This window comes from Grampus griseus, assembly GCF_964374135.1.
Source record: "Grampus griseus genome assembly, chromosome: 3".
Lineage (NCBI taxonomy): Eukaryota > Metazoa > Chordata > Mammalia > Artiodactyla > Delphinidae > Grampus > Grampus griseus.
Window position 1 is genome coordinate 125,366,017 of NC_139019.1, and position 25,717 is coordinate 125,391,733.

At 50.6% G+C, this 25,717-nt stretch overlaps 1 protein-coding gene across 1 annotated transcript in view; it reads left to right on the forward strand.

Annotated features, from left to right (window-relative positions):
• Positions 1 to 25,717, forward strand: part of PPARGC1B (PPARG coactivator 1 beta) — a 116,003-nt gene that overhangs the window by 62,088 nt on the left and 28,198 nt on the right. Inside the window, exon 2 of the mRNA XM_082651183.1 lies at positions 19,551 to 19,724. Coding sequence (XP_082507309.1) covers positions 19,551 to 19,724 — 174 coding nt within the window. The remainder of the gene's footprint in view (positions 1 to 19,550; positions 19,725 to 25,717) is intronic.

Genomic DNA, 25,717 nt, shown 5'->3' on the forward strand with positions numbered 1-25,717 from the left:
TCTTTTTAATATTGTATAAATGTATTTTGATATTGTTGGTTTCCTTAATAATCCTTTGTTTTATTTTATGCATTCATAAACATTCTGAGAAGTTTATAGGCTTCACTAGATTGCCAGTGGGACCCATGACTCAAAAAAGGTTAAGGACTCCTGCTTTATAAGCATGATCTTATCATTCCCATTTTACAAGCTAAGGCTCAGAGAGGTCGAGTATCTTGGCCAGGGTCACACAGCTGTTTGAGTGGCTGAGCCCAAATTAATGCAGATCTTTTTGATCCCACAGTCAGTTTTTTTTTTTTAACATCTTTATTGGAGTATAATTGCTTTACAATGGTGTGTTAGTTTCTGCTTTATAACAAAGTGAATCAGCTATACATATACATATATCTCCATATACCCTCCCTCTTGCGTCTCCCTCCCACCCTCCCTATTCCACCCCTCTAGGTGGTCACAAAGCACCGAGCTGATCTCCCCGTGCTATGCGGCTGCTTCCCACTAGCTAGCTATTTTACATTTGGTAGTGTATATATGTCCATGCCACTCTCTCACTTCGTCCCAGCTTACCCTTTCCCCTCCCTGTGTCCTCAAGTCCATTCTCTACGTCTGCATCTTTATGCCCCACAGTCAGTTCTTAACAATCCTGTCGCTGCCTCCAAAGTAGCCTTGTCAGCTAAACCTACAACCAGTTTAAACAGAATCCATGACACAAAAATCGTTCTTATTTTATACGAAAAAATTAATGCAACTTTTACATTCTAGTCCCTAGCATACCCTTGTTTTTTATACTGGAAGAAAGTTTCCCTTACCAGTGAAATGATTTAACTTTCTATTATGACAGATCTTAAGAGGGAAATAGAGTTCTGAGAAGAGGCACCATGCCTGGCCTATGCCTTTGAGTATTTCTCAGCCCACCGCTGCGCCCCCAGTGGGTATGTGATCAGAGACAGGGAAGCATGGCCTTAGCTCAGTGATTCTTATGCTGCCATGTAGCCTGACAGCCCCTGAGAAAATGAGAAAACTGAGGCCTCTCGTCACTGGGTGGCTGTGGTCCCATCGCTCCAGCCGGTGGAGTTCTGGTTCTGGTTCTTCCCCTGCTGCAGCCTTGGTCTAGTTCCAGTATCACTTAACTTGGCAGTGTGATCTCAGGCACATTACTTATATCCCTGGGACTCAGTTTCCTCATCTGTAAAATGGACTGGACAGTATCCACCCGTCAGTTTGGTTGGACAGGATCAACGGGATGGTTGTAAAGTGTATAGCGCAAAATAGAGGCTCAACAAAGCTTGTGATTATCATGGGCCAAAGGTTACCAAGTTCTCCTTGGTCCTCAGGCAGGGGTGGGTGCTGAGGAGGGCAGAGAACCCCCTTGCTGTGTGGGAGGTGAGGTGGGACCATCACCAAAGCTCCTGTCAAGGTGAAGAGCCCAGTCTGACCTAGGGGTCCAGCCTCAGCCACAGCCCAGAGCTTCCTGGGTGATCAGTCAGGGGTGGGGAATGGGGGACAGATTCCCTGCCTCTCATCACTGTCTCTGTCCCTTCCTCAGAGCCCCAGCTCCAGATTGGTGGCTTTATTTCATGTGCCTCTGTATTTAATAAGCAGGACCTTGATGAGGTTTGGTGACCTCAGGGCCCAGATGGACTGTCTGCTGGCATAAGCTGTGCTTGAGTCATTTCCCAGGGATGCGCGCTGGGCAGGTTTCCGGGAGCTGAATTTACCCTCTGATTCTCTGCTTTCCTCTTCTCTTTCCCACCCCCAAGCTCCATTTTAGCGTTTCCAACTTCCTTGGCTTCAGGAGGCCGTGGACCAAGATAGAAAGCAAAATAGTCATTCATTCACCAGGCCTCTCCACTCCCCCGCCTCAGCAGAGGCTCAGTGTTGGGGGAGACCCCAGAAGCTCATGACACTGATCCAGGCCCTGGAGCTCCTGCCTGGCTGGGGACTCCTGTGGGTATGTGCACACTGAGTACGCAGGATCAGTGGCCTAAGGGCCCTGAGAGATATAGGCAGAATGTGGTAGGGATGCAGAGGAGGGACAGGTGGAGGCAATCAGGGTAGGCTCCATGGGGGAGGCGGCCTCTGAATTGGCCTTTGAAGGATTGGTTGAAGCATTAAAGAAAAATAAAAACCTTAAGAAGGACATAAAATAGAAGTAAATATTCTCTGACACCCGTTATCCCCAATCAACTCCTTACTCTTTGCTCCCCCAAACCCTTGATACTTTCATTTGTGTCCTTCTAGCAATAATCTATGAATATATGAACCACCTCTCCATCTTTCCATCCATCCATCATTTCAAAAAAAATACAAACATGATGATGTAACGTTACCTTCCCCTTTTAACAGCCCAGCTTGGCGACCTTCCCATAGCAATGCACATGGGGGCGGGTGGCTCTGACTCATAGCGTGAGAACACTGATGGTCCTTGCAGGTGGCTGAAAGGGCAGGGGCAAGATGAGAAACCCCACAGTATGTAGGAAGAGCTTTGGCAGGGGAATGAGGGAAGCAGTATTGCTGAGCAGTTAGGAGCCCAGGCTCCTAATCCTTCTTTGGATTTGGAAGATCTGGGGTCGAATCCCAGTTCCGGCATTTACTAGCTGTGTGACCCTGGGCCACTTTCTTCACCTCTCTGAGTTTCAATTTCCCCATCTTCCCAATGGAGCTAATACTACCTCCCTTTGAGACTGTTTGCGACTTTCACTTACCACTCACAGGGGCACCCAATAAACAAGAACAGCTGCCTGTTTTTGCTGTCGTTGAGGTCGTGTGTCAGATGGGGCCCTGACAGGTAGGGCCAGGTGCATGTTGGCTGATTCTGGAGTGATATTTGGAGAGAGGATCTGATTGATCTGAAGCTTAAAATAGCCTGGAAGTGCAAGAACAACAATAAATAAATGGGTTCCGGATGCTTTTAAATCTTGGCATTTCCTGATCTCAGCTCAGCTGGTCCAGACAGCTTCATCAGTGTTTACTGCTGAGGCCAGCAGCGCACGCCTCCCCTGGCCATAGCCCAAAGCTGCTTTCAAGAAAATCAGATCTAGAAACGTTTGGATCTCTGGCACCAGTCCTGCAAGTCAGGGATGGAGGTTGAGGATCAGGGAGCACTGGGGTTTGTCCTGTGTGTAATATAGAGAGTTAGGGCCTAGGGGATGAGGTGAGAGGGAAGGTGGGACTTGGATAGGGGAGTGAGATGGTTGCCAGAGAATGAGGTTATTCACCTACTCTCCTTGTTTATTAAGCACTTACTATGTGCCAGGTGCCAGGGATACATTGGTGAGCACTAATACATGCCCATGCAAATAAATTACCAACTGTGATAAGCTCTGAAGGAAGACTCAGGACCTACAGAAGGTACAGCCAGGCTCCTGTGTGGTCTGCATGGCTCAAGGAAAGCTCGAGGAGGTAAAGAGTGAAGGGTACGGTACGAGATAACTGGACAAAGGATCTATGTGTGGGATGATGTTCCAGGCAGAGGGAACAGCGCATGCAGAGGTCCTATGGGGGAAGAGATCCTGGCAAGTGCCAGGGGTGGAGAGAAGGCCAGTGGGGCTTAAAGTTGGGGAGACGGTGGGTAAATGCTAAGAAATGATTCTGGATAGGTAGACAGAAGCCAGATCACGCAGAACATTACAGCCCTCCTGAAGGGTTTTGCTCTTTATCTGGGAGGAACTGGGGGCAAGCAGGATTTTAAACAGGGTCCAGTAGTGTCAGATCTGCATCTTAAGAACTTGGCTACGGCTGTGCTGTGTCCAGCAGCCTGGAGGGGGCTGGGGTGAAAGCAGGAAGCCGTGGCTGCCGATAAGTTGTGAGTTGATGGTGTTGTGGACTGAGTCAGTCTGAGCTTGAAGGGGTTAACGCAGTGATTGAGTGTAGAGGAAGTTCGAGAAGCCCAGAGGGCTGCTTCTATTCCAGCAGTTGCTTCAGGTCTCCTGTGTAATCATCTCAGAAATGGCCGTTATCTTTTGAGCACTTACTTTGCACCAGACACAATGCAAGCTCTTCTCATTAAATCCTCGTGAAGAACCCTAAGGCTATTATTACTATCTCCCATTTTACGGAGGCCCAGAGAGGTTAAATCACACAGCTCAGCCCCCCATTGTCCAGCTCCTCTGGGTTGACAGTCCCTTGGATTGGTGTCCTCCAGCCAAGTTTGACCCTTCTCAGGGCTCAGCCTGAGCCCCCAGCTTCTGTCTGGTTGCTCCAGTGACCCTTGGCGCTGTGTCCACCCTGGCCACAAGAACTGTTTCAGAGCTGGGCTGGAAAGGCAGTGTGTGACCTGTGGGGACACAGCCCAGTGGCCCTTGCTCCTCCATCCTCAGCCCTTTGGCTTCTGACATGAGCTGAAACGGCTGTGTCTCTGGGTTTCACATGTTCATCTGCCTCTTGGGGATTCATATGGTCTCTGCTGCTTGTCTCTATTTTGCTTCTTTATTTCCTTTGCTCTCCTCCTTTCCCTTTGCTCCCACCCCGTCCCCATCTGTTGCTGCCCCATGGGGGTCTTTTCCTTGCCTCCCAGATGTACAGGCAGGACTTGGAATGGAAGCAGAGGCCTTCCTCCTTCTGGCCTTTCAGGAAGGAAAGAAACTAGCAATCTGGGCAGCTGTTACCTGCCGGGCACTGGGCTGGACTGTTGGCATGTGTGATCTTACGTAACGCTCACAGCAGTCCCGTGAAGTGTACACATTATTATCTTTACTCTACAGATGCAGACGCTGGGGCTTGAAGGATCTAGGTGCTGAACCAAAGCTCACGTTACAATTGGTCTTCTGATTTAAAATTTTTTGTTCCCCAAACTTTAATGTGCCTACGAATCACCTAGGGATCTTATTAAAGGGCAGATTCTGATTCAGGAGGATTCAGCCTGAGATTCTGCAGAATGGAACAAGCTCCAGGCCCGGCTGATGCGGCTGGTCTGTGGACCGCTCTTTGAGTGGCAGAGTGAGGGGCTAGCAGATCTCCCACATGTCCTCCCATGACACCATTGCAGACACACACCATGTGACGTGTCCCTCGGTGATCATCATCTCCATCTCCACCATCTTTCCCCCTTGTTAGGGACTGCTGATGGGTGGGGCACCTGAGGGTTTGCTACCATGCCCAGGATGTCACAGGCTGACCCTGCATGTCCTGAAGCCCCAGCTGACTGACCATGGTCTCCAAGCCTGCCCAGTTTGGGAATATAGGGAAACTGAGGCTCAGAGAAGTAGAGGGACTCGTCCAAGTTCCCCACTGCCAGTAGTGCAGAGAGTTCAAGGTTGTGCCTCCTAATCAGTGATATTTTTGCTTCAACTGAGTCAGAGGTCTGGGAGATTTAGTCCTGTTCCTCTCTTTAACTTGCTTAGTGACTTTAGGCAAGTTACTTACCCTCTATGAACCTCAGCTCCCCCATCAGAAAAATGGCTTAACCTTTGCCCAGTTGTGAGGATCAAATGGGAGAAGGTCTAGTTTACAGGCATAAAAGATTTTTATGAGCCCCAGGATTCCTAATCCTGGCAGGGTGGAAGGAACCTAGTAGGTCAGAGATGTTGGTTCAGGTGGCACTTACGTGCAGGGGTGATGGGAACTTCACTCGCTGAAAGATCTCACTGTTCTCTCTTGGAGAGCTCCCCACTTCCTGCCTGTTTCTCTGCAAGCTGGGGTGATACCCAAGCATCGTCAGATGGTGTCCATTTCCTAGCTCAGATGCCCGTTATTCCACTGTTAGGGCCCTGGCTTTGGTTGGGGAGCCAGTGGCAATATCACCCTGTGGGCCACCTTCCTGTTACTTAAGAAGAAGGGAATGGAAAGGTATGATTTGTTTGACACAAATTCGCTTTACATGTCCAGTGAACATACTTCTACATGAGGCAGGTTCACTGTGGCTGGAGGGAGCCAGTGCCTCAGGCATGGGGGGCGTGAGTGAGTGGGCCCTCACTGACCACATGACCAGGGAGGGCCTGCTGGGGCCAGAGAGAATCTGTTTCCCACCAGCTTCATCTGGGAGCCCATGGGTCTGGGTTTCTCATCATCTGACCACTGTGAAATTTATTTCCTTAAGGGAATAAATGGATGCAGAAGGACACACACCCCCGCCCCCCCCCCCCCCCCCCCCCGCCCCAGGAAAGGCGGGTGCGTGAGAGGAAGACCTTGCAAGCCTCACAGCAGTGTGAGGCAGAGTTGCCTAAACTGACCTGGGAAACCGGAGCTCTACTCCCCCGGCCCACCTCCACGCATCCCACAAAGATTTAGCGAGCACCTACTACTCTGTGCCAGACACTGTTCCAGGCACTGGGATTCAACAGAGGACAAGTCTGGACCACTGCTGTCTTGCAGCTGGTATTCTGGAGGGGAGACAGACAGTCCCTGGGTTCATGCTGTGGATAACACATGGGGACATAACCCATAGTGTTCAGGGGGTTGAGTGTTGGGGAAGGCCTCTCTCACTGAGACCCAGTGCTGGATAAGTGGCCTAGGACCAGGCAGGAAGTGTCCCAGGTGGAGACCCCAAGCCGAGAGAGTTTTGTTCCAGGAGAAGAAGGCTGCTGTGTCTGCAGCGTCGGGAGGACGGGAGGGCCCAGGAAATGGTGGGAGAGGCGGCAGGCCCAGGCCCCGCCAGGCCCTGCCAGGGCTCACAGGCCCGGTGAGGACTTTGGGGTTTTGTCAAGGGCAGTGACAAGTCAAGGCTTGTAAGCAGGCGAGTGAGCGACGGCCCGTAGTCTCAGCTACACCTCCAGCATCCTGGGGATGGTGGGCGAGACCCAGCTTCGGCTCTCTCTTCTGTGGTCTACACAGCAACTTGTTACCTGGGCTTCCTGAGCCCATAAAGACTCTCAAACATTCATATTCTGCTTAGCAACATCACGTTACCTCCCTGCGTCTCAGCTTCTTCATCTGTAAAATGGGGAAATACCCACATTGCTGGGCTCTGAGTGGTGGATACCACTTACTTGGGAAGTGGCTTCTTCCTCTGAGGATTCAAATGAAGTCCGTAGAGCCCTTAAATTGCTGATGAAATAGCATGTATGAACAGTAGGTAAGAGTGTGTGGGTATGGGAAAACATAGAATTCTGTGCAAAATAGAATGTCATCGTATTTCTAACATGTAAGAAAGAAACAGAAATTTGGTTTTTGCCAGGCTTGTAATGCTGAATTCACTCAGGTTAAATAGGAGTAGGATGGGTTGCCACTGCATGGTGTTTAGTTAATAAAAATGGAAAACCTAATTAATGAACTCCCTCATAACCCCTCCCACTTCAAAGCCCAGGGTGCTGGTGGGCTGCGGGGGTGGAGAGCGTGCAGGGGGTTCCCCAGGGAGCCCAGCATGGGAACCACAGGACCAGATGGGCCGTGAGGCCCCTCCCAGCTCCCACGCTGCGCAGCGGCCCCAGCGGGGGCAGTTGTGGGTTGAGCGTTGCTGAGTCATCTCTCCCTCGGCGGGTTGTGTGTACTGGCTGACAAGCCGAGGCTGGTGTGCTGGTGGCTGAGCCCTGGCCTGGGTTCTTGGGAAGCTGACTTTAGCCCCTGCCCACTGGGCTGGGGGATTCTCAGCTACCCTCTGCTCCTCCATCCACCCCGTGGTCCCCTCTCTGCTCGAACCCCTGGGAGCCGGCCACCTTGGGGCTGCCCTTCCTGAGTGGGCGTGATGCTCCACGGGCTCCCCGGCACGGCTGCCGTCAGCCCTGGGCAGCGTGGGGCTGGAGATGTGAGCCGGCACCTTGCTGGCCCGATGGGCGTGACATTTCCTCACATGGGGCTGCCTGACCTTCACTCTCATGCCAGGACCCTCTTTCTGCCTCTTTCTGCGTTATTTATAACAGTATTTAACAGGCAAAAGGGCTTCTCAGCTGAGCCCTGGCCCAGCTCCTCCCTCCCCCCCACCCCGCCCCCGTGTCTCCTGCCAGCCACAGCAAGAGACACATAAATAGAACCAAAGAACATGGAGACTGTAGGACCCTGGAGAACACCTCCAGAAGGAGTGTGCCGGGCACTTTATTTTAGGACTCCGGGACTTTTAAAATTTATTTTTATTTTTTTGTGGTAAAATATACATAACATAAAATTGGCCATTTTAAAGTGTACAATTTAGTGGCATTAAGTACATTCATGATTTTGTACAAACGTCACCACTATCCATTCCCAGGCATTTCTTCATGCGTCTCACACCTGAGGTTGGCTGACACGTGCCAGTCCCTCTTGCCCTGCCCCTTGGGCATATTCTGATTTTGAGGGAACCCCGCAAAATGTGACGGGGAAAGGAAAGCGCCTGTTAGGTTATGATCCCGCAGCATGATTAGGGAGTTGGGGTCCCCCCATTCAGCTGCGTGAAATGGGTGCTTTCCCAGGGCTAGCTGTAGCCTTCTGCCTTCCTTCCTGTTCAGTAAAGGCATTGGAATGGGAGGGGAGATCCTACTTGCTGACAGAACCGTGAATCAGCTCTAATCTTTTTTCTTAAAATAAAACCTATTCATTTAGCAAACTTCACTCCTTTCATTATAAATCAGGCAAGTGTGTTGCAACTCATCTCAAAGCTGAATGCTGCTTACCATTGTGATGGACCATTTACTACCTTGGATAAAAATGTAATAACAGTTCCTCACATACAGCCAGCACTTTAGAGTTTTCCTACTTTCCCATCCCAAATGCCTCACTGGACAAGACTGGGACAGTTCCACAGCTACCCTAGGGTCGTGTGCTCCATTGTAGAGATGTGGAAACTGAGGCCCCAGGGAGAAGGGGTGTAGGACAGGATCTGATCTCATTTCAGTCACCTGAACATACAGTAACTCTTTCACCCTCATTCCACCCAGGTGGGGATTAGGGTGAGGCAAAGGAGACATTTGGTTCAGACACAAAATTTAAGGAGATGCCAACAAGCTCAGTCATCAAGATAACTCATATTTTAATGCAACATTTCTATATGTTGTAATAGTTAATATGTTAATAGTCAGTGCCAAAGTATCCATTTTGAACACACCACATCTTTAAATAAAGGAGGGAAGAGTGCCGTGCAGAGCCAAGTAGTCACCTGAAGCAAAAGGAAAAATCAGTGTCACTGACCTTGTCTTTATTTAGAATTTTGATATGTTGCTCATCATGGATTTTTAGGGGGCCTTAATTTTGATTGTTTTCACAATATTGCATTAAATATGATCTGTCCTGATTGCTGAATTTTTTGGTGCCCAAGGCTGGTACCCTCACCTCAGCCTAATCCCAGCCCTGATTTTAGCTTCCAATGTCTGTGCACTCCTGTGACAGAGGACCCCCCTCCCAGGGTCCCCAGGCCTCAAATCGTCATATGCCAGGGCCTTTCAACCACTGTAGAGGGTGGCATTTGATCCCTGCAGTCTATTTTGGTGCCTGCCCTTCAGCGACTAATAAAATGTTGCTCTGGGTAGAGCTGATGTGTTGAAATGGTGAGTGTCAATGTCAGGTGGTTTGTGTGATCGTATATCTTCATTCTTGACCTCTCAGAGGGGCCTGGAACCAGGAAAGAAAAGGCGCTCTCGACGCTTTTGCCCCCACAGAGTTGGACAAAACTCAAAATCGTTGTCGAATAACTGAGGCTGCCAGGGAATTTGGCCTTGTCTTGGGACTGTACGGAGAAAATGTCCATGTTGCAGTCTCTTGCTCTTGTGTACCACCCTTTCCAGTTTACAGGGCACTTCCACATGGATCTCATTTTGTTTATTGAGCAGCTACTATATGTTGGGCATTGTGCTAGGCGCTGGGAAACAGCGGGGAACAAAGACAGACACCGCCTCTGCCCGCATGGAACTCATAGCTGGGGGAGGTGACAATACACAAGTAGATAAATGGAAAAGGGGGAAGAGCTCTGAAGAGGGAGGGACCCTGGTAATGGTTGCACAACAGTGTGAATATACTTACTGCCACTGAATTGCCTAATTAAAAATGGTTAAAATGGAAATTTTATATTATGTGTATTTCACCACAATTAAAAAAAAATACCGGCAAAGGGGGGAGGGGATATCAGAAAGTGAAACGTGTTAATTGAGGGACTTAGAGCAGGTGATGGGAGCGAGATGGGCAGCCACTTTAGGATACAGTGGTCAGCAAGGCTCACCTCAGAGGGACATTTAATCTGGGATGGGGCTGATAAGAAAGGACCAGCCATGCGCAGAAGAAAGATAGAGGAGGCATCCCAGGCCGAGGGAGCTGCCAGCACAGAGGCCCCAGGGTGGAAACTCAAGCCACACAGCAGTTCCATGAGGGAGGCTGGTCCCTGGAGATGGAAAGGGACTGTTAACCAGTCTTAACAGCAGGTGGATACCTGCACACGCTTCGCAGTTCACAAAGCGCTTTTCCTGCCGCTCTCCTGTGAATTGAAGAGGCCCTTGAATTCAAGTGCATAAAATTGACAGCAATTGTAGGCGAACACAGTATGCGGACGACACTGCCCCTGAAACACCTTCACTCACTCTCGCTCACTCGTGTCACAGAATATACTTCACCCTTTTACTGTTTTAAAATAAACGAAAGCACCACCTTCCTGGGCCAGGGGCAGCCTATGTTGGCTGACAGGTGCCAGGATCTGTGCAGCCACAGTGGGGTGCAGGGGTGTGGGGCGCCAATGGTGCCCTCTTAGACCTCAGTGCCCACCACCTACCAAGACAGCCAGGAGCTGCTCCACCCCAGGTAACCTGGCCCAGGCACAGCTCTGAGAGACCTTAGGGATCTCTGTTGGATAAGGGGCTGCTTGCAGGCAACAGGGAGGAGGAAAGGAGATGCCCAAGATAACACCTGTCCCAGGAGACTGTCTGCCTCAGTGTCCTTATCTGCAAAATAAGAGAGTCATCTCTAGAAGTATTTCCACAGGCTCTTCCATTGCCAAAAGCCCCAGTTCTGTCTTCTGGGAGTCCACTGTAAGGATTTATTTCCTATACGATGCAAGCTGCAATCCATGTCCAATAGCCACCTTATCTGATGACGAGCAGGAACTACAGCTGGGGGTTGGTGGGGTGGGTGGAGGGCTGGAGAGGGGAATTCCTCGGAAAAAGTCAGCGAGAGTACGAAATCATAAAACGTAATACCTAACGTTGTTGTTTAATGAAGCCATATGGCATGCACATTCATTATTGCCAGTCTTTTGCTCTAGGACTGCTTGTGCTGCCGACGCTGAAATCCCAAGCGCTCTCTCCTGCCTGGTCCACACCCACGCTGCCAGGGCTCCTACTTCCAGATTGGGAATTCACTCAGTTGGATTAAGAATTTAGACTCAAGCAATCTAAGTGCAGAATCCTTCAGATTCTTGCCAGTGCCTCCCTAATCTTTCACTGTTAGCTCACCCACACATAATTTGACAGCAGGGTTTTTGTGTGTTTTTTTTTTTTTAAAAAACAGCTCAACTTTATTGAGTCCTTCCACAGCCTTCAACTTAGTTGCCGTCGCATTCTCTTCTTTTATACTCATATTTTCTGTTGATGAACCATTTCTTTAGAGTTGGTAATTATTGGAATTCCCTGGTGGTCCAGTGGTTAGGACTCTGCAGGGGGCACGGGTTCAATCTCTGGTTGGGAAGCTAGGATGCTGCAGGTGGCGTGAGCCCCCCCCCAAAACAAAACAAAACAAAACTTCGTAATTATAGTAACAAATGGGTTTGGGAAGAAACACAAATGACATTGAACAAGCAAGGCTGCTGGAGACAGATGTGTGCCTGACCTGGAGGGTTGCCTCTGAGACTCCGGGGCGCCTTGGGCCTTAGTAATGTGTGTTGTTACAGGAGGGGATGAAGAGTGTTGGTTAACCCGGGCGGTTACTTAGGGGAGTGTCTGTTGTACCAAAGGCCTGAGAGGGCCTGGTAAGGATTAGGTTTGGCGGCAAGTAACAGAAAACTGCCCAAAATGATGAAGACTTTGACAGGCTCCACGTTGAGTCCTCCCTCACGTCCTGAGGTGGATATCCTAGGGCCGATTGGCACTTAGAAATATCAGGAACCCCACTTCCTCCATCCTGTTGCCTTGCCTCCCAAGAAGAGCTGCCTTCCCAAGGTCACTGGTAACTGGTCGTCCTCCCGGCCTGGCCTTGTAGTCCAGTTCTGAGCACTGGACCCATTTTGCTCTCTGGGCTGGAGGACCCACTCTTGCCAGGCCTGGTGACCTTCTGTCAAATCACCTTACGCTAAGCCCTGAGCGGGTAGCTGCGTAGCTGGGGCTTGAGGCCCCGCTGAAAAGCGCTGAGCATCACTGCGTTTGTGCCCGGCAGGCCTGGGGCCAGATGCTCCTGCGTGGAAAGGGCCTCCGTGATGTTCTGAGACACTTAGCCTTGAGTGTTTGGGTGGGAGATCCTTTCAATGGTCTGATTTATCTTTAAGCTCAGGATGTTTTGTTCTTTTAGGCTGAGCTCAGAGCCCCTGTATTTTGTACTTATTCTTCCTGGAGCTTAATTTTGTGTCTGTGACTCCTGAGTCTTACGAGGATGCTGTAGTATTTCTTTGAGGTCTAAAAATCAATTACTCTTCCTACTGTTCTCCTGGAAGCATCTTCAGGAGTTTTGTACTAATTTGGAAGACAGTGGGAAGCTTAGGTTTTTTTTTTTTTTGGATGTAAGAGAGATGAATCAGTCATAACTTTTTCATTGATAGGTGACAAACTCCAGCAGGCACATAATCTGGAAAGGGACCTTATTCACTCACATAATTGTGGAGTACAGGGAATATACTGGCTTCAGGCACAGCTGTATCCAAGTGTTTGAATTATTTTTATTGGAAATACATCTCTCTTTGCTTCTTTTTTTTTTTTTTTTTTTTTTTTTTGTGGTACGCGGGCCTCTCACTGTTGTGGCCCCTCCCGTTGTGGAACACAGGCTCCGGACGCGCAGGCTCAGCGGCCATGGTTCACGAACGTGGGATCTTCCCGGACCGAGGCACGAACCCATGTCCCCTGCATCGGCAGGCGGATTCTCAACCACTGCGCCACCAGGGGAGCCCTCTCTTTGCTTCTTGACTCTGCATTCCCTGTGCTGGGCAGGCTTTTCCCAGGTGGGAGCAAAGATGGCTCGCAGCGTCTCCAGAATTAAATTCAGCCAGCTCAGCACCCTTGTCCACGCGCTCCAGCACATTCCTGGTGTTCACTCTGACCCACCCCTGTGAACCAGTTGCTGTGGTCACTGGATGAGACCCTTTAATTGGCCAGACTGTGCTTACCTGGACCACCTGGATTCGGGGGAGGGATGACTTCCCCAAGGAGATCAGTGGGCTGCCACCATTAGGAAGGGGAATGGGTGGGAGGCCAGCCAAATAACAGACGTAGGAGGAGAAAAAGGAAAACATCTGTATAATGAAATGGCTTTGTGGGGACATCATGAATACTTACTTCACTTCCTTCCTAGAAGGCAAGTAGCGGTACAGGGTCATAGGTCTAGAGCAGACTGGGTCTAATGAATCAGCAGCGGCTGGTAAGGCTCTGGGTTGCGAAGGCTCGGGGCTCAGTGGGAGGTAGAGCCGTGTTTGGTTACTGGTATCCGCCAAGTTAGGGAGGCGGGAAAGGTGAGCCCAGTGCCAGGTACCTACCACCCTATCAGATCTCATGCCCAGGCCAGTCTGGGCATTCTTAACAGTAATTTAAAGGGAAAACTTGCCCCAGACCATCAAATACAACTTCTTGTCAGTGAAGGATGCTTTGTAGGGCAGTACTTAGGGCATCCAAGATGTCAGTGAAGAAGTGTGTGAGGCCTGGGTGGGAGCCCTGCTCCCCCACTCCAGGGCAGGCCCGGAGAGAGCCAGCGTGGTCTGGCTGTTAGGGCAAGATCGCCCGCCAAGAGAAGCCGCGAGCGATGGTAACAGTGGAATGGGGGCTGGTGGAGGTTGAAGGAACATAGGATTGAGGGCATCCGCGGGTTTAGGACTGAGCAGATGGGTCATGAAGCACTGACCCTCTGAGATGTCCTGCTTTCCCATCAGTCAAGGGGGGACGTTGACCACTGCCTACTTCCCGTATCTTGGGAAGGCACCAGTGAGACCATAGCTGTGAACATCACTTGAATGTCTACTATAAATGCTGTATCTGTGACCACCATTCACGGGGTGTCTGACACGTGCCAGGCTCCTGACCTGTGATGTTTTATCTTTCTAAGAACACCGTGAGATAGGATTCTTTTTTATTATCCCCATTTTGTCAATAGAAACTAAGCCGGCAAAAGTTAGGTTCCTGACCACAAATGATTAATGTTAGTAGCCAAGCCAGGCCTAGCCCTTTATCCTTCTTCTCTAGGCCTCCTTCCATTTCAATACAGACCTTCTCTCTGCGTCTTTGTCTCTCCCTCTGTAAAGCCTATGTGGATCACAGAAACTGGATAAGTACAGTACGGAATTGTACTTGCAGATGCTTGCGCAAGAGGGGTCCGTAGGATCTTTGTGTTTGATGGTCTGTTTTCCAGAGGGGGCAGTGAGAACCCGAGAGAGGAGGTGACCCACTGAAGGATGCATAGTGAGTGGGGGCAGGCCCAGAACCCAAGTCCTGTTAGTGCAGCCCCCCCTCCCCCTCTCCTGCTCCTTCCACTCAGTAACTCTGAGAATGTGCTCTGGGCCAGGCACTAAGCTAGGTGATTTGCTGATTGTAGTCGGTGAAGTGGAGCCACCAATTTTTCCTGAAGATGCACTCTTTCTTAAACAGGGAATCGATCTGTGACAAGATAGCCAGGCTTCCGGTGAAGCAACTTAGAATCTGGATGAAGCACCATTAATCCACTGCCGGGGCGTTTTATCTCCCTGGCTTGGGGCAGCTACAGCCCGTTCAGATCAGCAGTGTAGTGTCCCTGGAGGAATGGATACAGAAGGTTCTGCAACCAGAGGGGGGTGTCCCGAGCGTGTCAGGGGTGTGAGCAGACTGGTGGTGGGGACCACAGGGGCCTGTGCATGCGGGGCTGGTGCGCAATGCAGCACATGTGGCCCCAGGCCTGTCCCTGCTCAGCTACAGACTAGCCCTGTGACTTAGGTCTTTTTCAGACTTTTCCCAAAGCTCCATCTCCCCAACCATAAATGGGAATAAATGGTCTTAGACGTTCCTTCTCACGTTCAGAAGCAGGATGTCGGGCAATGGCACAGGCTTTGTTAGGGAGCCAGGAGACCTGGGCTTTGAATCTCAGCTTTACCTGTCTGGGACCCTGGGTGCTATGGGTAGAATTGTGTCCTCCATACAAAGGTATCTTGGCATCGTAAGCCCCAGTACCTCAGAATGCGACCTTATTTGGAGATAGGGTCTTTACAGAGGCAATCAAGTTAAAATGAGGTCATTAGGGTGGGCCTAATCTAAGGGGAAATTTGGACAGAGACGGGCACATGTAGAGGGAAGGCAACGGGAAGAGACACAGGGACAAGATGCCATCCACTAGCCAACCAGAGAGGCCTCAGAAGGCGCCAACCCTGCCAGCATCTTGATCTCAGACTTCTAGCCTCCACAACTGGGAGGAAAAATATTTCTGTTGTTTAAGCCACACTGTCTGTGGTGTTTTTTTACGACAGCCCTGGCAAACTAATACGAGTGACTGGATCTCTGAGTTTCCTGATTAGTAACATGGGGACAGTGACCCCCGCCCTGTAGCGTCGTTATAAGAATCTGCTGAGAGGATGTATATAAGACACTTAGTGTGGCCCTTGGCATATAGAAAGTGCTCAGTAATAGCAGTGGCTTAGCCTGTGCTGTGACCCCCCTACCTCCCATTCCATGGGTGGGTCCTGCTGGGGCTGCCCAGTACAGAACAGGAAGGCCTCAAGTCAGACCTTTCAAAAGAGAGCTGGGTCACCCGAGGCACCGCTTCAAAAGCCTCTCTAAATATGGAGAGGGCCAGAGAAATCACTATTAATGCAATGCTTAATGGTTTTTAGCTGGAGAGTGGCCTCAGCCGTAATTGACAAGGCCTTGAAGCTGAGGTTTCTTTTTTTTTTTTTTTTTTTTTTTTTGCGGTACGCGGGCCTCTCACTGCTGTGGCCTCTCCCGTTGCGGAGCACAGGCTCTGGACGCGCAGACTCAGCAGCCATGGCTCACGGGTCTAGCCGCTCATGTGGGATCTTCCCGGACTGGGGCACGAACCCGTGTCACCTGCATCGGCAGGCGGACTCTCAACCACTGCGCCACCAGGGAAGCCCGAGGTTTCTTTATTTTTATGCCCTGGGTACACTTTGAGTATGTCAAGCTGCTCTGGGTAATCATTAAGTGCAGTAGTCATGGCCACTTGATGGGCATTTTGTAAAGGAGGTGGCATGGCTTTCATGGGAAGGACACTCATTGGATAACCTTGAGCAAATCCATTATCCTCCTTGGGCCTCAGTTTCCATAGGTGCAAAGTGAAGTAGGTAGACCAACCTGTGTCTGTGAAGGGCTAGAAGTTGAGTCTAAATTCCTTGCACGCACGTGCACTGTGCACACATCTCCATAACTAGTTCTTGAAGGCTCATCGGTCTCCCGAATTGTCCACAGAGACTTGTATGGACAGCCTCTCAGGGCTGCTGGTTCCTGGCTGGTCTGGGATTCTGGAACTCTGATTTAAAAGCTGTTTCTAAAACTCAAAAAGCAAGTCCTGTAGAGGTGGCTGCTCTGAGTTACTAGCACGGGCTGGTTCTAGAACATATAGAGAGAGCTCCCCAGAGAGCTTATAGCTGGGGCTTTGCTGGCCAGGGAGGCCCTAGCTGCCTAGCATCCTTGTCTGTCGACTTTTGGCCTTCCCTCCTGCTCCACAGGCCCTCAGTGCTGTCCTCCCAGCCCCACCACCTGCTCCTCTCCTGGATGTTACACCAGCCTAACCCATCTGCTTGCTTCCCACCCCCATCACACTTGGCGCAAAACCCAAATCCCTTCAATCCCTACCTGATCCGGCCTCCACCCGCCTCTCTGAAGGCATCCTCTCCCTCCCCCTACTCCAGGGCTGAGCTGCAGCCTCACTGGCCTTTGGTCAGTACCCCATTCTCTAGGCTTGGTCCCCACCTGGATCTTTGACTTTGCTGGGTCCTCTCTGCCTGGAAGCTGCTTCTCCACATTTTCCACTGCCTGGCTCCTCCTTCAGGTCTCAAACCAGACGTCAGCTCCTCCAGGAAGCCTTTTGTCACCCTGTCTAAGTAGATTCCCCTCCTTCTCTTGTCCTCCGTCAGTGCGCCTGGTTTGTTTCTTTTGTGGCACTAGCACAATCTGTAATGAAATATTTATGTGTTTTCTTCCCCCACTGAGATGTCAACAAATGAAGGAAAGAACTGAGTCTTAAACATCACAGTGCCTGACTCACGGTAGCACTTAATAAATGCTTGTAGGCCCCCGCTATCATGCACGCCTCAAATTTAAATACTAACAACACCGAGTACTGTTGAGGGCGTGGAACAGTAGAAACTCATACGGCTGGTGGGAGTGTGCAACGGCACCACCACTTTGGAGAGCAATTTTGTAGTTTGTTTTTTTTTTGTGGTACGCGAGTCTCTCACTGTTGTGGCCTCTCCCCTTGCGGAGCACAGGCTCCGGACGTGCAGGCTCAGCGGCCATGGCTCACGGGCCCAGCCGCTCCGTGGCATGTGGGATCCTCCCGGACCGGGGCACGAACCCGTGTCCCCTGCATCGGCAGGCGGACTCTCAACCACTGCGCCACCAGGGAAGCCCAATTTTGTAGTTTTTAATCAAGTCACACTTACGCTTACCATATGACCCAGCAATTCCACTCCTAGAGATTCACCCGAGGGAAATGAAAACATAGGTCCACACAAAGACTTGTACACACGTATTATAGGCTTGTTCATCACAGCCAAAAACTAGAAACAAACCAATCATCCGTCTAGAACAGGCAAGACCACTGTACCCCCATAGTCCAACTGGGCAGGGGAAGATTCGCAGCCCCAGGAGGGGGCTGAGAATCCTCACTGGAGTGACGCAGGACTTAATATTCATGGATGTTGAACACAAGTGGATTGGAGAAAGACCGGGCAGATGGAGGGCAGGCGTGGTCAGGGATGTCCCTGGAGACATACTCTCTGGGCACCGTGCTGCCTGGCCTGAGAGCAGGGACTGACCGCTTGGGAGAACCCAGCCCCGGTGCTGCCTGTGTGTGCAGGATTCTTGCAAAATGCCAATTAAGACATTTGACCCAAATTCGGATAAAAGCCTTTTTCCTGTGTCAAGTTGAGCTAATAATATACATTTATTCATAATTTATGAGGCCTAGTAAGTGGGAACAATTAAGGAAAAGGTCTGGATAAAACCTATTTCTCTTAAGTGTCACACAAGCCTGTCTCTGTTCTCTAAAGAGGTTCCACCCTCCTCTGCCTGCCATGAAACTCTGTTGTTCTTATTATTTTTAAAAATTTGTTGTCATTACTGCTCGCTACCATTTATTGAGCAACTTACCAAGCCAGGCTACGGCACTGCCTCCTTTAATATTAACTGTATGAGACAGTTATTGTTCCATTTTACAGATGAGACAGTTGAGCTTCAGAGAGGTGAAGGGACTTGCCTAAGGCATCACAGCTGGCGAATGGGGATTATGATTCAGGTCTGCCAGACCCCAGTGCCTGTGGTGTCCTGTTTCTGTGTTAGCCTCCCCACTCAGGCTGTTTCTGCATCTGCAAGGCAGCCCTTCTGTTGGTAACTGTTAAACTTGGGAGACCAGGGTGAGAAGGTGACTACCTTCTGAGTCCACAGGTCTGGGGTTAGGCCTGAGAATCTGCATTATTTCTTATAGGTTCCCAGGTGGTTCTGCCCCTGCTGGTCCTGGGACCACCCTCTGAGAAGCATCAGTTCGGTCGGTACTGTTACCAGGTCCTCCATGACTCCCTTCTACCCCACCCACCACTGGCAGGTGGGTTTATGGCCTTCTAGACCTTTTCCTGTGTACTGGCACAGTATTCTCATACGTATTATCGTGAGAAGTGTGTAGCTTGAGTCTGTCCCATTCTCTTTACACGTGTGGGGTAATATCTTACTTGCTGATATTCTGCAGTTTAGTATTTTATTTAACATGCCATGGAGAACATGCATAACGGCCTCATTCTTTTCAACAGCACTGTTTTATGATATAGGTGATTATAGCTTTACTTACCTATTGTCTACTGATGGGCGGTCTTTCACACTTTAGACATTACAAATATTCCTGGGAACATGGGTGAGTGTTCTTCCAAAACATAGCAATCATTCAATGATGTCATCTCTTGTTATTATTGCTTTTTGTTGTTTCATTATTCATATAGAGGGGTTGTTGCCTTCCGCAAATCCCCTTTCAGGTGGAAGCAGTTGTATAAAGGAATAGATCTCTATTTATAGGTTGTAATAAAGTTTTCAACAAAATATTTCTGGTAAGAGAATAGAGGTGCTATGCGGGCAGGGCTTTGAGGGGTGTATAGGAGTGCAGAGGAGGTGGGGACGGAGCAGCAGGAAGGGGGATTTGTACTGCCAGGGCCTGACTTAGCTCATGGTAGGTTCGACAGTTGCAAGAGGATGCTGCTTTACATTTCTTGGTCGCTTGGCAAAATCAGGCCTCGGACAAAGGCAGCCACAGGTTCAGACTGGCAGCATCCTGAGTAAGAGGGTCCCTGCTGGGGTCTAACCAAACTCAGCTCTGACCCGCCTCCTTCCTTCCTGTCTCCTCAGGGCGGGGGATCTGGGGAGGAGCAACTCTGCGCTGACTTTCCGGAGCTAGACCTCTCCCAGCTGGACGCCAGCGACTTCGACTCGGCCACCTGCTTTGAGGAGCTGCAGTGGCGCCCGGAGAACTCCGAGACCGAACCCAGCCAGTACAGCCCCGACGATCCGGAGCTCTTCCAGGTATGCCCTCTGGAACCTCGCTGCCTCTCTCTCCCCCTAAAAGCCCGGCTCTGCCCCGAGCCATCTTCTTCTACACTTGCTCATGCAAAGAAGTCTCATCACCAAAGCTCTTGGGACCCTGTCTCTTGTCCCGGGTCTACACTGGACCTTGGGCAGCTCTTGCCCCCTTGCCAGGCTGTGTTATCGCCCCTGGGAAGTGAGGGCGCGGAAGAGCTGCTCTCTCTATGCCCCCGGTCAGAACCGAGGCCCTCTGTGAGCCAGAGCGGGTTCCAAGGCCTCCCTTCCCTGTATGGTCACAGTGAACTCTCATTCCCACCCTGTGCAGCAGGTGAGATGATTGCCCCATTTTACAGATGAGGAAACTGAGGCTTGAAGAAGTTTAGTCACGGGCCCAGGGTGATTTACCTTGTCGGTAGCTGAACTAGATTTAAACCCAGTTTGCCTGTCTCCTGAGCCAGAGCTTTATAACCATGCTGACGCCATAATGGGAGTGACTCACATTCTCTGTGGCAGGACTGTCCCTGTTTGTGTATATTAACTCGCTTAATTTTCTTAACAACTCACACACAGGAGTATAGTTATCTCCATTTTTCAATTGGAGCCTAGAGGTTCCTTAAAAAGAGGCAGTGCCAAGAACCGCAGTGCATATCTACGCATCTGCCTCTGTTCTCAGCTTTGGAGGCACATTTCCTTTAAGAAGGCCTCGAACACGGGGTAATGTGATGTCTGGGATTTGCATCAGAATAAAGCAATCCCTACATGCATTTGCGTTTGTGGGTGTGGGTGCACGGCATGGAGGGTAATAAGTGAAATATGATTGGCCACGTTGAAGCTGGGTGATGGGTACATTTGGACTCATTATTCTTTCCTTGAAATATGCTCCCCTATAAAGATTGGGGGAAGAAGCCATAGCTCCCTGTGTCTGTCTGGCAGGATGATGATGATGATGATGTCTGGCAATATAATAATAGCAATAGCGACAACAATAATAATAACAGACCATGTGCCAAGTCAGTGTGCCAAGAGCACCATCTCAAATAGTACTCCTGACAGATTGTAGCATTCCTTCTAGAAATGTTTATGGAGCTCCCTGTATGTGTCAGACACTGTGTTCAACAGTGGACTCTATGGTCTAGAGGGAAGACTGACCCTAGATCAGGTAATACATAAACCAACAGAGGTCACTTGTGACATGGGCACAGTAGGAATAAACCTGGGATGAGAAGAGCATCTAAAGGCTGGGTGGTCAGGAAAGGCCCTTCCGAGGACAGATGCTTCGGCTGAAGGAGGAGGAGGAGCCACATGACGAGTGATGATCACAGAGCTAGGAAGCAGGAAAGCTCGCTGTGTTGGGACCCGAAGGACTGGAGCGGTAGCTAAGGGGACGGTGCCAGGAAGTAGTTGGGGGGTGGAGGTGGGCTAGGAGGGGCCAGATCATGCAGGCTCTTCCGGGCCATGTTAAGGAGTTGGATTTTTCCCAAGATTATTCTAACCTGTCCGTAGAAAAACTATTAGTAACCCATTTTACAGGTGAGGAAAGTGACGCTCAGAGAGGTTAAGTAACTTGCCCAAGACCATACAGTTAGGAAGGGTCAGAGTGTAGACTCTAACACAGGACCCCAAACCCCTCGCTGTTGTATAACCTCTTTGCCAACCCTATGACGATCAGCAGGGCTGGGCTCTAATTCTGGCTCTTTCCCAGGATGTCCATTCTTTCTCACAACAATGGGGTTAACTACGCTGTGCTACCTCCTCCCTCAGAGGGGGCCGACTTCCAGGAAATGCTTTCAGGTTATGGAGAGCTGATGAGTGAGAGGGGTTTAGATGCTGCGGGGAGACCATCCCCACCTAGATGGTACAGGCCTCACCTACTCAGAGACTGGCCAGACCCACTAGTAAGCTCCTGCCAAGGTCCTACTATGTGCATGAAATGGTCTCAGACACAAGTCAGCCTTGGTATGGCCCTTGGGCTCTTAGCACAGCAAGGAAGGCAGGAGAATCTTCACAGATGGTTAATGAGGCAGAACTCTGCCCACCCAGCCCCTCTCCCCTTCATGGCCCGCACTCCACCTCTGCTGCACCCATACACACCGGGTGCGCCTCTGTGCGCCTCTGCGGTGATTATGTGATTAGTGCCTGATTCCTCCCTGCCCCCCTCCCCCATCATAAACCCCCTGAGCTTGGGGGCTGATACAGCGTTGTGCACTGTTATATCCCCAGGGCTCTGCATGGAGCCCGGCACTTTCTTGGGACTTAAAAAATATTTATCATATGAATAAATCCTTTGACACCCAGCTGTCATGTTAGCCCCTCCTAAGGCAGGTGGTCAGTGACTTCCTCTCTGGGCTCCCATCCTGTGTACGTGCATGCCTGTGACCTTCAGGCTTCGAGCTCCTTGAGGACAAACAGAGTTTTGTTCTTCTGTGGGGCCCTTGTGCATTGAAAAGACTCAATCATATGTGTTGAATGAAGAAACTGATTGTAATAGTTTCCTTCCTGCCAAGGACCAGACACGACCCATTCCAGAGTCCTTGAGCTGGGATACAGGGACAAGAGGTTCTAATACCCCTCTGCCACTAACTGGGACAGCGTCCTTATCTGACCAGTGGCAGTCATAGAGCCATGCTGCCTTGTGTCAGAGCCGTGTTCTCACAAGTCAGGTGGTACCATCACTATGGAAACAGACAGAGTGGAGAACAGCTACCCTTACAAGAGTTGACAACTGCTTGGGGGCAGGGACAGTGCCTTCCGTTTCTGTGTGCCCAGAGTCCTAGGGCCAGGGTCACAATAGGCTAAACTTAGTAAGTATTTTTGGAGGAAGCAGGTGTTTGGTTCTATCACCGTGTGCTACGTGGCCTTGGGCTAGTAGCTCCTCACTGTTGGGCCTAAGTTTCCCCAGGTGAGAAATGAGGAACGAGCATGGATCAGATCAATGATTCTTACTCTGTTGTAGGGAGAGAGTCCCTGGGTCCTGTTAGACCCTGATGACATCTGTGGACCCACCCCCAGAAAAAAGGAAGGGAAGCTGATTTCCGGGGTTTCCTGCACCCCAGTTAAGCCCTGGAACGGCAGATGATCTCTGAGTGTTCTTCTGGCCCCGATAGCCTAAATTCTGTCCTGTGTCCTTCCTTCAAGCTCCTCTAGGCACCCAGAATGAAGCGTTCTCCCTCAGGTTTCTTGCAGGTTCCTTTTCCTTCAGCCTAAGAGAGCTCAGGAAGGTTGGGGGTGGAGCAAGTCTATTAATATCCCTTCCTCAGCTGATTAACTCTCCATTAATTTGCACTTTGTTTCTAAGCGGAGCCGGGAGAGCTGAGCTAACGGGCCGGAAGAGGAGAGGGGCGGCTCCCTGTGATGTATTATCCTAGGGTGCTGATGGCAAGATGCCGAGAGCATGAGTGGACTTTCTTCCCAGACAGGGTCAGGACCCCCAGCCCTGTCTGGCTGTTCCAGAGCTGGAGCAGCCCAGGGAGGGCTGAGGAGAGGGCGGGGAGACCTTCTGTCAGTCATTTTGTTTTTACTCAAGCTGTTGGGGCTCCTTGGGGTCTCTGCCATCTGGCATTCCTTTCAGTACCATGCCTGGCACCTAGTGAGTCCTTGACCATCCTCCCCAGCCCCTCCTGACTTGCTGTGTGACCTTGGCATGTCTCTTTCCTGGACCTTCATTCCCCCCAACCCCAAAAGAATGGCAAATAGGCTTCCTCATGAGTTCCAACTGAGACGTATCAGCAGTGTTGCCTGGAGGGTTGTGGTCAGAAAGGTGGAAGGGCAGGGTGGGGGGGAGGGATGGGGACAGTAGCACGCAGGCTGCATGTTTGACATCCCTGGTCACTACGTGATCCCTGAAGGTCCTTCCAGCTCTGATAGTTGTGATAATTCGGAATATCTCTGGGCCATGCTTCTCTCCCTGTGAAAGAGGGAACCCTCATTCCATCCAGTGCTGATGACATCATTTCTGAATAACTTCCCTCTAGAATCTGTTTTTTGAGACACTAATCTCAGTGTCTCCCCAGTGGTCAGAGTTCATTGTTTGGTTCACTTATTCTTCCATTCAGCAAATCTGCCTGGAGCCTCCCATGCCCCAGGCACTGAGCTAGACCCAGGAACATTGCACAGAGCCCTTGTGTCACTGCCTCCAAACTGGCCTTCCAAGCAGCCTTTGGAGGGAAGCCAACCAGGGATCCTGTCTTCCCGTTGACCAGAAATCAGCAAGGCTTAGAAGAGGGAAATGACTTGCCCAGGATCACCCTGTCAGTGGCAGAGCTGCTGCCACGGTCAGCCCCAAGAGTGGTCCTTGAGCCCCAGCTCCCAAGATCTTAACTCCCCATCAGGCTGGGCAGATTGCTCTGGGAACACAGGGTTGGGATTCTGGCCTGAGGATGGGGATGAGAGGCTGCCACTTGAGCCCGATTGCATTCCCGAACCAGAGTTCTTGGGCCTGGATCTGCCCTTGGACTCCCATCCCCGGGGCCCAGGTCAGGCTCAGCCAAAACCTCTTGACCTTTTCTTTTATTCTTAGCTCTGTTCCAAAATCACAAACACATTTTTTCTCTTCTCCCCATGTCCCCCCTTCGAATTACTCAGCTGCTGCTCCGGCTGCAAGGCCTGGAACAGATTTCATGCAGCCAAAAGGCCGTCACGACAGGCGTATTTCGAATGAACTTCCTGAAGAAAGGATAAACATCCTGACCTGGGATGGGAAAGAGTGCTGGGGAAGGCATCATGTGACAGAACTGCCTCCTGCCAGAACAGGCCCAGCAGCCGGGGGTTACTGAACGAGGTGCTCGGTGCCTCACCTGATAGCAGTGTGATCTCTGTGCCCCAGGGCCGGGGGGCTGGGAGTGCGCACGCTGACCCTCGTGTTATGTCTGAGACATCGGGGAAGGAAGCTTCTTGGTTCATGTGTGTGTGCTGTGCTCAGTGTAGGCCCTGCCTCTGCCCTGGATTTGCTGTGTGGATGAATGCAACGTACCCAGGACACATCGGTCGACCTCTATGAGTCTCAGTTTCCTCAAATGCAAAATGGTGATGGGAATAGTATCCTTCCCCGCAGAGGTTATTGTGGGGTTTACCTGAGGCAGTATTTACAAAGCCTCTCTATTCCTCTCGTTAGCCAAATTCTTTGTCCCTGGCCTTGGCACTAGGTTTTCTCTCTGCCTGGAATCTTCTTTCCTCAGCTCTTTGCCTGGCTGGTTCCTTCTCATCTTTCAAGCCTAAGTTTCAGTATTAGCTGCTTAAAACAGCCTTCTCTGACCACTGTAAATAGCCTATGAATCTTCACCACCTTCTTATTCTCCATCACAGCTTCCTTTTATTTTTTTCCCAGGCTGTCTCACTCTCTGAAATGATCTGATTTTGTTTCCTTGTTTAATTCTTTTCTCCACTGGAGGGTAAACTCCATGAGGACAGGGGCTGTATCAGTCTTGGGATGCTGTGTCACCAGTGCCCAGACAACACCAGGCACAGAGTAGCCATTCAGTACATATGTGCTGGGAGAAGCCGGGGGGGTGGGAAGAGGAGGGGAGGAATTGCCCACTGCCGCCATCATTATCATCATCACCACCATCACCACCACCACCACCACCACCACCACCACCACCACCACCACCATCACCATCATCCCCCCCCACCACCATCCCCATCATCATCCCCACCACCATCACCACCACCACCATCATCATCACCATCATCCCCACCACCACCACCACCACCACCACCACCACCATCACCATCACCATCACCACCACCACCACCACCACCACCACCACCAACATCACCATCATCACCACCAACATCACCATCATCACCAGCACCATCCTCACCACCACCACCATCATCGCCACCACCAGCATCATCATTGCCACCACCAACATCATCATCACCACCACCACCACAACCAACATTACCATCCCCATCTTCATCATCATCATCATCATCATCATCATCATCATCATAGCAGGAATCATAGTAGTAGTAGTAGTAGTGGTAGTAGTGGT